At 55.9% G+C, this 12741-nt stretch overlaps 4 protein-coding genes across 4 annotated transcripts; 1 reads left to right on the top strand and 3 right to left on the bottom strand.

Moving 5' to 3' along the window:
• Window positions 1-21: 21 nt before the first annotated feature.
• Window positions 22-400, bottom strand: CC84DRAFT_1221057 (uncharacterized protein; the record flags this gene model as incomplete). Its single annotated transcript, XM_018183224.1, has 2 exons — window positions 22-34; window positions 108-400. 2 exons carry the CDS (start codon window positions 398-400, stop codon window positions 22-24), a joined length of 306 nt encoding a protein of 101 aa, XP_018031932.1.
• Window positions 401-2338: 1938 nt separating this feature from the next.
• On the bottom strand, window positions 2339-8222 carry CC84DRAFT_201378 (uncharacterized protein). Its single transcript, XM_018185569.1, has 2 exons — window positions 5592-8222; window positions 2339-5542 (listed from the first exon to the last, which is right to left on the bottom strand). The coding sequence occupies exons 1-2, from the start codon at window positions 8109-8111 to the stop codon at window positions 2447-2449; spliced, it is 5616 nt and encodes a 1871-aa protein (XP_018031931.1). The 5' UTR covers window positions 8112-8222; the 3' UTR covers window positions 2339-2446.
• A 599-nt stretch (window positions 8223-8821) lies between these two features.
• Window positions 8822-10167, bottom strand: CC84DRAFT_1167762 (EBP-domain-containing protein). Its single transcript, XM_018179258.1, has 2 exons — window positions 9468-10167; window positions 8822-9420 (listed from the first exon to the last, which is right to left on the bottom strand). The coding sequence occupies exons 1-2, from the start codon at window positions 10128-10130 to the stop codon at window positions 9073-9075; spliced, it is 1011 nt and encodes a 336-aa protein (XP_018031930.1). The 5' UTR covers window positions 10131-10167; the 3' UTR covers window positions 8822-9072.
• On the top strand, window positions 10112-12189 carry CC84DRAFT_1127356 (putative alpha-galactosidase B). The gene is made up of 4 exons (XM_018175770.1): window positions 10112-10702; window positions 10749-10835; window positions 10893-11534; window positions 11634-12189. The coding sequence occupies exons 1-4, from the start codon at window positions 10610-10612 to the stop codon at window positions 12135-12137; spliced, it is 1326 nt and encodes a 441-aa protein (XP_018031929.1). The 5' UTR covers window positions 10112-10609; the 3' UTR covers window positions 12138-12189.
• The last annotated feature ends 552 nt before the right edge of the window (window positions 12190-12741 follow it).

Here is a 12741-nt window from a genome sequence, read left to right as displayed (position 1 = left end):
CATGGTTGAGGCTGCAATCATCTATTTGACGACTCTGCATAGCTTCCGCAAGCATTAGCCATTCGTTCGATTTTGCAAGTGGGTGGTTGCTTGATTCGATGTCCTACCTAGTGTTTGACTGCCGTTGCCGATAAGGCCCTCTCGGTGCATAGTCTGCCATCAGATTGTTCAAGTTCCTCACTCTGACTTCGCGCATGTAGTCGGCTTGTTCTGCCCCTACTGTTCTCATGCCTTCCTTCTCTGGGAACATGAAACGAGCGAGGCCGTAGATGACAACGACGAGTGCGCCGCCGCTGATCATGATGAGAATGACCAAAAGCCCTTTAGGAATCCCCGCGATGTTGTCGTCAGATCGCTTGGCCAGCGAGTGCACTGTCTCGAGGAGATCGATTGGTGCCATCGTATAGGTGTGTAGAGAAGAGGCGGAGATGGATCGGGCAGACGGTATTTGGCCGAGTCTTTCCAGGAATACGCGGTACGATGGTGTCCAAGGGAAATTGTTGGAAGATGGGAGGATGCCGAAGAAGATCAGTGAGTGAATAACGGTCGGTCTGCAAAAATGGTCTCTTTTTCGATGGACGACGAGTAGCCGAACAGAATCGCAGCCCACAAGGACGGCATCTCAGTCCTTTATACAGTATCCTAGGCCCCATGGCAATGCATGCTCCGCCAGCCAAATAGCCCCTCAATCTGCCCATTTGGTGTCTGACCGGTAGACAGCCGCATGGTTGCAACAGTTAGCGCCGCTCGTACCTTTGGGCGATGCTCGTACATTTCCTCTTCGCGTTAGCGTTCCTCGTCCATCCCGCATGGCGATTGGTCCGCTCGTAATATCACGTGCAGCTCCCGGGCTGTGGGGTCCATGCGCGAGCCAGGCCCACTCTATGGTCATCCTTTTCGCAAGATTACGACGGTTTTCAGTGAAACGCCGAGAGCCCGCTGCCTGTTCGCTTGTTTATCAGTGTAATTTACACGTTGGGTGAGCGACCTCTTCCCATCTGCGGGACGATAGGTTTAGTGCCTGTCACTGATTCTATTTTGGGGGCGCTCTCGGCCACCCGGCTAGGTAGGGTCCTCTTGGCTACGCTCTTCCCTTTGCGCATAAAGCCTGCCACATGGAGTCTTAGCTGCCTTGTCATACGTCTGGCGAGCCCTCGGCCGTACGGTGTTCGATCGGTCGAAAAACGATGCAAGTTCCATTTTGCATTTTGTAGGCACTCGCGGTAGCTTCATCATGGCTTGCTTCGATTCTTATTTTTTGGAAATGCCGAAACGACAAGCCAGGATGTCTTCAACACAGAGAACGGACACCCCATCGAAATTTTCTCACAGCCTTTTTAGGAACCCAGAACCCGCTCCTGGAGTCCGCCTGGTGTTTATCTTTGAGAGGCGCTCTCCTATCTCATGCCCACACGAATCCAGAACGCACATGAGATTATTGCTTATAACATTTTCGTCGCCCAAGGAGCAATTGGGAGGTGTGAGCATTAAGATCTCCGATGATATAGGCTATTGTTTCTTCTCCGAGAATTATCGTCCGAACATTTTCAAGAGACACCATGATTTTCACCCCACAATTTTGGGAGGAGGGATCCAAACACTCATGTTACATACGGTGCAGTATTTTTGGAGCCCCGCAAGTCACTTCAGAAACATTCTCTTCCCAATCGTTCATGTGGATTTCGTTTTCTGAGGTAAATCTATGACGAGAAAATGATTGGACCTTGAGAGGGCGACCAACAGCCACATATATAAGTGGTGAAAAGAACCTCCAATCTTCTAGCACCCTTTCTCCAGTGAGGTTTTCTTGAATTCTTCTCCAGGAGATGGCTTCATATCGTTGTTGATGGTCGTTTTGAGGAGAGAAGAGAGTCGTCGCCCTCATTTGTTTGTAGTCAGCCCTTTCTCGAAAAGCCTCTACCCCAAGAACTCCATGACATTGCAGACTCAGGTCTTCATCTCAGACACCGGCGTCACATAGCCTCTTGTCATGCAGAATTGTGTAGGAGGCGAGCTGCACCAGTCCATCGTGGAAGGCATGCCTGCAGCGAATCACATGGCCGGTTTGTGTACCGGTTTGAACACGCCCAAGAAGATCCCATCGTTCAAGAGGTCGTGAAATCCGAGAGACTCCACATAAACTCATTAATCCATTACTCTATCCACATCCTCCCTTCCTCTCCCGACATTACACCTCCTCTCCTATGCACGCTACTCCCCTCCCCCTCTAGAACAAATCCACAGCAACAAGTAGAATATATATGCCCATAATCATCGTTCGCTCGGTCGTGCACCTACCCCCTAAACATGACGAACCCACCCCATGATGCATACATAAGAAAAAGAAGCCCGAAGGCAGGTATATCCACCAAAAGATTCTTCGCAGCAACCAACCCACCTTGCTCCTTTCCCCTCATCCTCATACGTCACCACAGACGTCGTCTTCCTAATACCTCATCTTACCCAGCAAAGAAAAGCAAAACGCGCACTCCCGCTCGTTCTTCATCTGCACCATGAACACCCGCGCGCGACTCCCCATCACACCCCCCGTCTGCGCCGCTCGTCCCGCGACCCCATCGGCACCAATGATGTCTTCCCACACACTTACCGCAATCCCGCTCCTCGCCACGCGCTCAAAGCAGCTCTCACTCAACGTCACATCCAGTAGCGTACTTTGGTCCTTCTTGCCCGTCACGACGATGCGCTTCTCCTGGCTGGGGTTGCGTGTACCGGGGCTGCGGGAGAGGGGGTTCGACGGCGAGGCGGTCGGGTCGAGAGACGGCAGCATGATGGTGAGGCGCGCGGCACCCATGTCACGCCATTTAGTTAGAGTCTCGCGCTCGTAGAGGCGCACTTTAGTGTTTGTTATGCCTGCCGGGGCGCCGGGTGCGCGGCCGGGGTTGGGCGTGCTGGATCCTGAGCCTGGGCCGGAGCCGGTCGAACCGGTGTCGAAGCTGGTGAGACTGCGGGACCCTAGGGTCGAGCCTCTGATGTTGAAGCGCCCATTTTTGGCGAAGCTGAAGCGGCCGAGCGCGCTGCGCAACGCTGTGTTCATTGTGCCCACGGAGGATTCGGTGGCTGCAGAGATGGAGGCTGCGCGAGTGGTTGTCTTGCGGTACGAGCTACGGCGACCAAGTGTGCCAGTCCAGAAGCTGGTCTTGTCGCCAGGATTCGGGCGAGATGCGTTCTGGCGGTCCATGACCTCGGCCCAGCTTGACTGGCCATACGGACCTCGTGCATTCTGGAGAGCGATGTAGGTAGGATTGTTGATGCGTGAGTGGTTGATCATCGCATAGAGCTGCGCGCATTCCTGCGCATTGCGACTCCGCAACATAATGTTATTCCCGCTCTTGATGCGTGATTCGGCCGTGGGCGGGGATCGAATGGAGATATCAATGGCTGTCGATTTGCGGAGAGGAACCAGCGGCGTTAGCTCGACCGCAATCAAGGGAGCTTTGGTGGTAGGCGGGATGATTTCATCGCCGTCCGTCAGGAAGGGCTTCGAGTGTGCTGCAGAGATCTCGTGAACCTCAATTTTCCCTGGCATCACCACAATGCTGCATTCATTGGGATGCAAGCTATCCCATCTACCAGCATCCGACCACGTGAAGATAGACGCTATAGCTTTGGATGCTTGGACAGAATCTTGAGGTACTGTTCTATATGGAGTGTTTGATGCTGACTGAGAAGGCGTGATCGTCCCATTAGGGAGCGTGTATATTGAGCCAGGAGGTGACACCTTGGGGAATTGCTTTGGTTGAGGCAGCTGAGCTAGCGGCAGCAACGGTGTAGGAACGTCATCTTCGAGCTCATCCTCGGAGGACTCCGAAGTTGCTGATTCCTCCGTCTCGGATACCTCTTCTTCGCTTTCGCTTGACGTCTCTGAGCAAGTCGAAGGCTCATATTCATGTTTGAGTGGGGACGACGACCGTCGTTTGTTCCTGACACCACCAAGAGTGGGTGTGAGCACTGGAGTGTTGGATCCTTTCAGAGTGATGGGTGTTGTTGGGGTTTTCGACCGATGCGGTGGAGGTGGAGGCGGCTCATCGTCCACAGCTGTAGCTGCAGGGTCTTCATCAATTATTTTCCGCCCTTCATCGAATTTTGAAGGTGCCGACGCGGGTGGTTCCGGGCTTTTGCTCCGCTCGTCGGCTTTTACAGGAGTGGAAGGCCCGCTAGACTTGCGTAATCTCGGAATGGTCGGCATGTCCAATGTCGGCACTGAAGATGCGCGTCGATGCACAAGAGGCCGTACGGGAGGTTCATGGTCGTCGTCTACAGAACGGTCGGAGTGATCGTCTTCCTCAGATTCATCCGAATAATCTTGATCGATTTCGGACGACGTAGGCAGCCAGACGCTGAAGCCCTTGCTTGACTGAGACAGCATTGACGAGGTTGTCGAATGTGGCTGCTCAGATTGTCGGCGCTTAGACATCTTCCTGGGAGGCTTCATCTCCTGCACCGGCTCCTCCTCAATGGGATCATCTAGCGTAATCTGTCTCGAAGGGCGAGATTCCGAGGGCGAAGATATGGTCTTGGATCGCCTATGCGCTTTCGCGCGCCGTAGACTCGACGGAGAGCCACTCGAGGCGAGTTGCAAAGCGTCGTTCAGACTTCGTGGCGTACGTTGGCTTGGATCTTCCTCTTCTCGGCGTGGAGATGTGGCCTTCGCGCCACGTTTCTGAACCCCCAGAGGTGACGACGGGGACAAGGGACGCGGTTGGGCGGCAGTAAGGACATCGCTGCTTGGTGGAGTAATCGGAGAGACAGTTCGTGAGTGTCGCTGCCGATCTGGCGTATCAAAACTCCAACGCTTTGATGTAACAAGAGCCTGCTCGCCAATGGGAACTTCAATCTCATGGGGGCTAGGAGTGCGGCTCTTGTGTGGCGGGGTGGATCCAGTTGCTGCCGAAACCAGGGAGGAAGAGGCGTTGCTGCTTGTCGGACGTGGCGTTTTCTGGGGTAGTATATCTCGCGCAAGCTCAGACAGCTGAGGAGGAATTGGGGTAAGGCCGAGCATCTGCACCCACTCAAATCCAGCTTGCTCGTCGTCTATCGTCAGAGACATCACTTCACTCCACTCATTGCCGCCGGCGTGATAACCTCTGATCATCACTATGATCTCACCCTCTCGGTCCCCATTCCGGGCGGATATACGGTTCAGTTGAATAGGTGGCAACAGTAGCCAGCGTTCCGCGTTACCCACTTCGCAGATCAGAAGATCTCCACTGTCGCCATGTCCCGGGGCATCGTCTCGGAGGAGCACTTCGACACGGCAGTTGACCTCCTGTCCACTGGAATGATATAGGTGTAGATCGAAATGGTCTCTAGCGCGTACACACCGGTTCCGGTCGACACGAACGCCTGCGAGAGGGGCGAGACTGCGGGGATCGCGCGAGCGTGTAGGATCGATATTCGCTGCAGCTTCGTCTTCAAGGCGTGCGTGCTCATCGTTGGAGCGCTTGCGAGCTGTGGAGACAAGTTCTTGGAAGACTGCCATCATCTTCTCCGATCGTTCCGTGGGCTTGAGATGGTTGAGACCCTATCAGAGGTTAGCAAACGAAGCAGACCGATCCTTCAATGGCACTGACCTTGATGGTCTTGGCGAGGTACTTCAAGCGAACCAAGGGGCGTTTGAGCATGTATGCTACGTCGACGCGCTCGCCGTCACCGTTGACCACATAGCCTTCTGCGTTGCGAGGCATACCCTCATCCCACGGTGCTCCATCCTCAGGTCCTTTCACAACCCTAGCTGGCTTGAATGGATCCTCGTCAGCAGAAGCGAGACTGATGACTACATCCTGGAATCCAAGACGCCATGCGGCAATGTAATCGCTGTACACTCGTTGTGCACTTTGTGCCCACGACAGGAATGCATCAGAGTCTTCCTTGGGGATCCGTTTGTGTAGCGTCTTCAGGCGCTCGAGAGAAACCCCCATGTCGACGATGGGCTTCGTAACGTCGCTTGGATCCGTGCTTGATGACTTGCTGAAAAGTCCAGCAGCAACGGCTGAGTCAGATTTGGACAAAACACAGCTGAGGAGGACAGGAATGACACCATCAACAAGGGTGCGGAGCTCGCGCATGTATTTGCTCTCGTCCGAAGCAAGCTCGTTCATGATATCACCGATTGTGGCAGTAGCCAAGCGGCTCCTGTTTGTTCTGATGCTCCGCGCGGACACGATACTCCTCGTGCCTGCCTTGGGCATGGACAACACCGAAATCAAGTCCGCGTGACTCGCAAGCCTACTGCGCTTTGTGCTCTTGCGGCTGACAATCGTCGAAGTCTCTGCGCGAAGCTGTGATGCTACTTCTGGTGCAGTTGTATCTTTCATGCCTCCGTCGACTACCGATTCTGTAAGCTCAGATTCTGCAGCGTCCGAGGTTGGGGCTTGCTGATTGTTTGTCGCAAACGTGTCCATGGACACAATTGTGGAAAGACGCTTCCCTGTCGATGGGAATAGTCGTCGCATCGCTGGGCTTTCGTAAGGTGCACCAAGGGTGACCTTATCAAGGTCCAGTGCCTGCGAGTCTACGGAAGAGGACGGGGCAGCCGACGCAGCTTCCTCGTCTTTCTCTGATAGTTCGCGAGCGGGAAGCGACATGACGCGTTCCTTCGTCGGCGAATGTTGGGTTCGTCTCGCACCGCGGCGTTTGAGGGTTGGCGTAGGTGTCAATTCACTGTCCTTAAAAACAGTCGATGGCTCTGTAGAGTCGATTGACGACACCACTGATAATTCCTCCTTTTCAGGTGTCTCTATCGGTACTGGGGAGCTCCTCTTTTTCCTTCGGCGCCGACTGTCGGTCGTCCGGGGTCGCTCTTCTTCAGCTGGAGGCTCCTTGGTGTCAGTATTTGCGCTCACATCCGATCTCTCACCAGCCGAAGGTAGTTCCAACGTAGAGATGGACTCTTTCGACTTCCGCCGACGTTGGGAGTCTTTATCATCAAATGGATCAGGGGTCGTTTGCAACCACATTTCAAGGCGGCTTCCTAGCTTCTGCGGGGGCGTTGCAGGTACCACTGGGTCCGCTGGTCTCGGTGGAGTTTCTTGCGCGTCATTGTGATATGATTTCCTCCGTGGCTTACGCTTCTCTTCGGCGGCCCTAACATCAGGGGAAGACTCCCCCGAGACGTCGCTGAGCCGGCCCCTCCTGCTCTTTCGTCTTCTCTCCCGGATTGCATCGCGAACCGCCGCCTCGGACTCGCTCGGTTCGTATTCGACCGTGATCAAGTTTGCTGGGTCCTCACTGAGTGCCGTCTCAGATTTGTGGAATGTACGTATCTTCACGGGTGTGACTTCACTCGCGGACAACGAGCCCCGGGGCGATGTCCGCGCGCGGGGCCGCCTTCGCACTCTTATCATCTCAGTCTTATCCTTCTCTGGCGAAGGAGAAGCCTGCGACACCGCTCCCTCGTCCCCGCTTTTAGGATGCTTCCCGCTCCCAGACCCGCTGCTGGTCGGGCGCTCATCGTTTCCAGCACTGTTGGGGCGCGACAACCTCCTCTGCCGCTGGGCTCGCGCGCGTTGAGCTTGTGGCGTGATCCTCGGGGTGAATATGAGAAGCGGGTTGGGCGCTAGTGGCGGGCTTTTGGGTTTTGCTTTCTGTTTCTCATCCTTGTCCTTGTCCTTGTCCTTGGCCTCCTCTTCTGCCTTCTCCAAAGCCTTGCGCGCAGCCGGGCGTACCCAGGCGGTGGGCAGCTGCTTGGGAGAGGGCTTGCTTGTCGGGTTTTTGGGCGGTGAGTTCTTGTTGCGCCAATGGGAATCACTCACAACGCGCTTCTTAGGCGCGGTCGCGATGAGGACTTCCTCGTCGAGCGGGTTGTGCACAGGCGGCGGCTTCTTCGCGCTCTTCGGACGCTCCGGGGTGGCTTCGGCCGGCTTGGCTGCTGTGATGGCTGGCTTCGGACTCGGTTTCTCGTCGAGGGGCTTTGCTTTGGGCGTCGAGGGCGGCCTGGGCGACGGTGGAGGTTTGGGTTGCGCCGCGGGGGACGCAGCGTCGAGGGCGCTCTCGGGCTCTGCATTGAGCTCGGTCTGCCATTTCTTGATCTTGTCTTTTACGTTGGCGGGCCTGTCGATACCAATGGCCTTGCCGAAATCAGCACCTTTCATCGTAATGCTGTGTGTGCAACCGTTGACTGTGACATGGTTCTTCGGGCGGCGCGGGAAATGTGTACGTTGTGGAGAGGGCGGTGGGCTTTTTCTAGTGTTTTGCTGGACGCGCAGCACAGTCAGCGAGTGCGCGGTGAAGGCGTGCGGGCGCGGGCGTCTGTTGTTTTGGTAGGATGACAGCTGCTCGACAGCGACGTCAACAGTGGCTGGTAGATGGAGAACTTACCCCCGCACTTCACGCAGTACACCTCCCAGAAGAATGCGCAAAGTCCCGGAGACACTGCGAGAAGAGCGAGCGTCGGCGGGAGAGCGAGAGACGTGTAATGGTGCAGCAGAAGTGTCGGCCGATTTGCTCGGCGTGCATGCGCTTCGTTGGCTGCATTCAAGATGCGTCCCCAAACAAACCGGATACAAGCGAACGGATTCGACCAACACCCTGGTCGCACCGGCAGATCGATCTGACAGCCACCGCACGAGATAGGCGTTGGGGCAAGCAAGCGATTGATTCGCGCAGGTGCGCCAGCAAGCAACAGGATCCGATGCTTGACGTCTCCTAGCCATCGCGCCCAGCCTCTGGTTTCTGCTCGTGAGACGCGGGCGTGGCTCCGATCATGGTTCGCCCCCCCTTGCATGCCTCTCCACCCGCCGGCGACGACGTCTAGGATGTCCATCATTCTCACGCGCACGCATGCAGCGTTGGACGAATCCGAGCCAATATCATTAATAGTAACATTAATAGTAACAGTAGCGCGTCTAGTCTAAGCTGCTCCTCGCTCTAGTGTGGGTATCACTATTCTCTCCGCAATCACAATGTCACGCCCGTGGCCTACCACGACGCCCGACGCCCAGCCTCCTCTCTACCTTGCTATCGTACAAGCGACCGTGCCCGTCACGAACCCATGCCATCGGACCGACACGATGAAGCTCCCTTCTGCGCATTCAGACAGCAATGAGCGGTGCTCTACTGGGCCTTTTTCGCATGGCCATTCTGAAGACCACCGTTGAGCAGCTTCTCGGCCCTCTTGAGCGCTGCGAATGCCCTCGACGAGGCACGCACGCTCTGCCAGATGAGGATGGCGGGAATGACAATCCAGAAGGCGTTCATGAGAACAAAGTACCCCCAGTAGTACGCAGCCTCGGGCCTCGAGTAGGTGAGGCCCAGCATGCCCTCGTCGAACAAGCTCGTTGCGTAGTACAGGACGTCTCCGTAGAACTGGCCGAGCGAGACGATGATGGTGAAGGGGTGGCGGAGCGGGTGGTCGACGGCGATGAGCGCGGCCGTAACGAACGACAGCGGACCCCAGAAAGCCTGGCTAGTCAGCAAGTGTCCATGCAGGGTGCGTGGGCAGCAATTACAGCAGTGATGCTCTCCATGCAGAGCACGAAGGCGCTGTCGGCGGTGAGGTACCGCGAGTCGGAGAGGGCGTATTCCTTCCACAGCTGGCCAAACAGATCCTGATGCCCCCCTATCGTGCGGAAGTTGTAGGCGTAGTATCCCTCGAAGAACAGATGGATGAAGCCGCACAGAACGAACCACAGAATGGTTGACAGGTCTGAGACGGGCAGGCTCGGGCGCACCCTCTTCACCGTCACGTAGGTCAAGCTGAAAATGACCGCGCACCCGGCCGCGAACAGCGAGACGAGCTCGACCGTGTTGTACTCATTGGCCAGGTAGCCCACGATGGGAGACTCGGAGGGGAAATAGGGGTGCTTTGGCGACACGGGGAGCTTCTCGCGGAGGGCCTCCATGGCTGGTGGTGGAGGAGGAGCAACGTACTCGTGGAGGCTTCTGAGGAAGGACGCCATGGTCCACGGGCGGGTGCACTGTGGATCTCGAGTGCACGGCAGGAGCTTGAAGCGCGCTTGTCTAGCTTGACTTTTTCTCTGCGCGCTCCAACTGTTGGCCGGGGACCTGGCCCGAGAGTCGCGACGCGCCTGGGCACGCGGCGGACTAGGCCGCGTACGGCCGCGACTCCTGCCCTGATTCCCCCACGTGTGCACGTTTTGCTCGCGCGTCATCGTCTTGCTCAGGCACAGGGCGAGCCCCATCGCCAGCTTGTCGTCGGTAGCAGAGTCCGAAGCAGTGCCCCTCTCGCGCCTGTCTGCGGCCCCGGCACACGGCCACGGCCGACTGTGCCACAGCTCCACACCATCTGTACGCGCATCCCTGCCCCCCGCACGTACACATGGCACCTCCAAAGGTACCGTGGCCTGCGCACGCGACCTCACAGTCGCTCGGGAGTCGAAAGTCTGCATCACATGCGGTTGCTCCCGCCGGGCGGACGCTACCCCGCATGTCGATCCAGTAACGATTGTCTGTGTCAATGTAACGGGCAGCGGGCGTAATGCGCCTCTCTCAGGCCAGCAATAATGGCAGTGCTCTGTTTTGGATCGACGGCATATAACGAGTAGCTCTCCGGCATGCATTGGGTGCAGGAGAGCCGAATCGTGTACCTCGCCTTCCAGATCCACATGCTCACCGCAGACGGCCTTTCAGCATGCTACTCAGACTCCTCGCAGATCTAGCTCTCATCACTAGCGGTGCAGCGCTTGTCCTGAAGGACAGCGTGGGCAAGCTCCCAGCCCTGGGTGTACGTTCCTTCGCTCGTGCAACGATCCAGCACTTACAAACACCAGTGGAACTCGTGGAACGCGTACCACTGCGATATCACCGAAGACCAGTTCCTTACTGCGGCGCATAAGTTTATTGAGCTGGGACTGAAGGTAAGACCGTGCCCTCTGTCTTGTTCCGAGCGCTACGACTTATATGTAAACCGGAAGGACGCCGGCTATGAATATGTAAACATCGACGACTGTTGGTCTGATAAAGACAACCGGGACGAATCTACGAGCCGCTTGCTACCTAATCTGACACGGTTCCCGGACGGTATCAAAGGAACCGCAGACAAGGTCCACGAGCTGGGCTTGAAAATAGGCATTTACAGCAGCGCCGGAACCCAAACCTGTGCGGGGTACCCAGCTTCCATCGGCTACGAGAGCATTGACGCAGCAACATGGGCCGAATGGGGAATCGATTATCTGAAATACGACAATTGCAATGTCCCCTCCAACTGGACCGACAGCTGCAAAGACTGCGTGCCCGATTCTATGCACCGCGACGACCTCGTCAACGGGACCTGCACGAACACCGACGGTCTCTGTCCTCCAGGCTACGATTTCTCCACCTCCAACACGGCAGAGCGCTTCCGTATAATGAGGGACGCGCTTATCGCCCAGAATCGCACAATCCTCTACTCCCTCTGCGAGTGGGGTGACGCTGGCGTGCAGACATGGGGCAACACAACGGGCTCTTCGTGGCGCATGTCGGGCGACATTGACGCTACTTGGAAGTCTGTCCTCGCGTACCTGAACCAGAACTCGTTTTACCTCAACTACGTTGACTTTTGGGGACACTCGGACCCGGTAAGTAGACCACCAGATGCATAGTGGACGTGTAACCCTCGAGTGGAGACATACACCACCCTGTCTTGGCCCATGCTAACTTTGTACCCCGAAATTTAGGACATGCTCGAGGTAGGCAACGGACTAACCATCCAAGAAGCGCGGACGCACTTTGCGCTGTGGGCCGCCATGAAGAGTCCTCTCCTCATTGGCACGGATCTGGCGACGCTAGACCAAGACAATGTAGACGTCTTGAAGAACAAATACCTCCTAGCGTTCAACCAGGACGAAGTGTACGGCAAGCCAGCGACACCGTATAAGTGGGGCACCAATCCAGATTGGACGTTCAATGCGAGCTTTCCGGCAGAATACTGGAGCGGGGCGTCGAGTAATGGGACGCTGGTGCTGTTGTTCAATCCTTTTGAGGACACGAGAACGAAGACGGCAAGCTTTGCAGAGGTGCCGCGGTTGGAGGGTGGAGTCAAGTATCGCGCGACTGATATCTGGACGGGCAAGGATTTGGGGTGCGTTGATGGGTTGCAGGCTGCAGTCGAGGGACACGATACCGCGGGGTGGTTGGTTGGAGAGGAATGCGAAGCGAGCACTTTTGTTAGCGAAGTCTGAAGAACGAGCTTGTCATTACAAGGACCTCCGTAAGTGGAATACTATAGCGAAGTTGATTTATTGCTCTTGGTTGGTCAGGATATTCCTTTGTTTCACCATGTGTTCGACGAATGTCTTTATCGATTCCAGAGGACTTCAAACTGGCCCAGCAAACCACCTCGAAGCCGCTCCCGGCGCAGGCGAAGGTGGAGCCAACAGACCTGTGACTTGTTTAGAAGTTTAGAGTCGCTCACGAGCAACTATGGATGATTCGACTACATCTCAAAGCATGAAGATTGCGCCGAAACCATGCCAGAATTACGTCTCAAGATCAGGGTCCCAATGACCTGGGTAGTACTCTCAGCTGCGCTGATTTCGAGTCCGTCATGCCCTTCGGCATTTCGATGGATAGTACATGAGTTATGGCCAAAGGTATACCTCCATTCTTGACATTATTGTTCCAGGAGCCTTGCGTAGAAGTACGGCTGCCGGACCCCTGCCGGAGGCAGTACCTACGAGAGGCCTACAATCATCTGCTTGACTGGTTGTTCACATTCGCGTATCCGAACATCGAAGCCCCAGAGCTCATAAGAGAGCGCCATGTGATATTTCTTTAGGTCAAACG

Source organism: Paraphaeosphaeria sporulosa (assembly GCF_001642045.1).
Source record: "Paraphaeosphaeria sporulosa strain AP3s5-JAC2a unplaced genomic scaffold CC84scaffold_10, whole genome shotgun sequence".
In the NCBI taxonomy this organism is placed as follows: Eukaryota; Fungi; Ascomycota; class Dothideomycetes; order Pleosporales; family Didymosphaeriaceae; genus Paraphaeosphaeria; species Paraphaeosphaeria sporulosa.
This window is presented reverse-complemented; position numbering and strand designations above follow the sequence as displayed.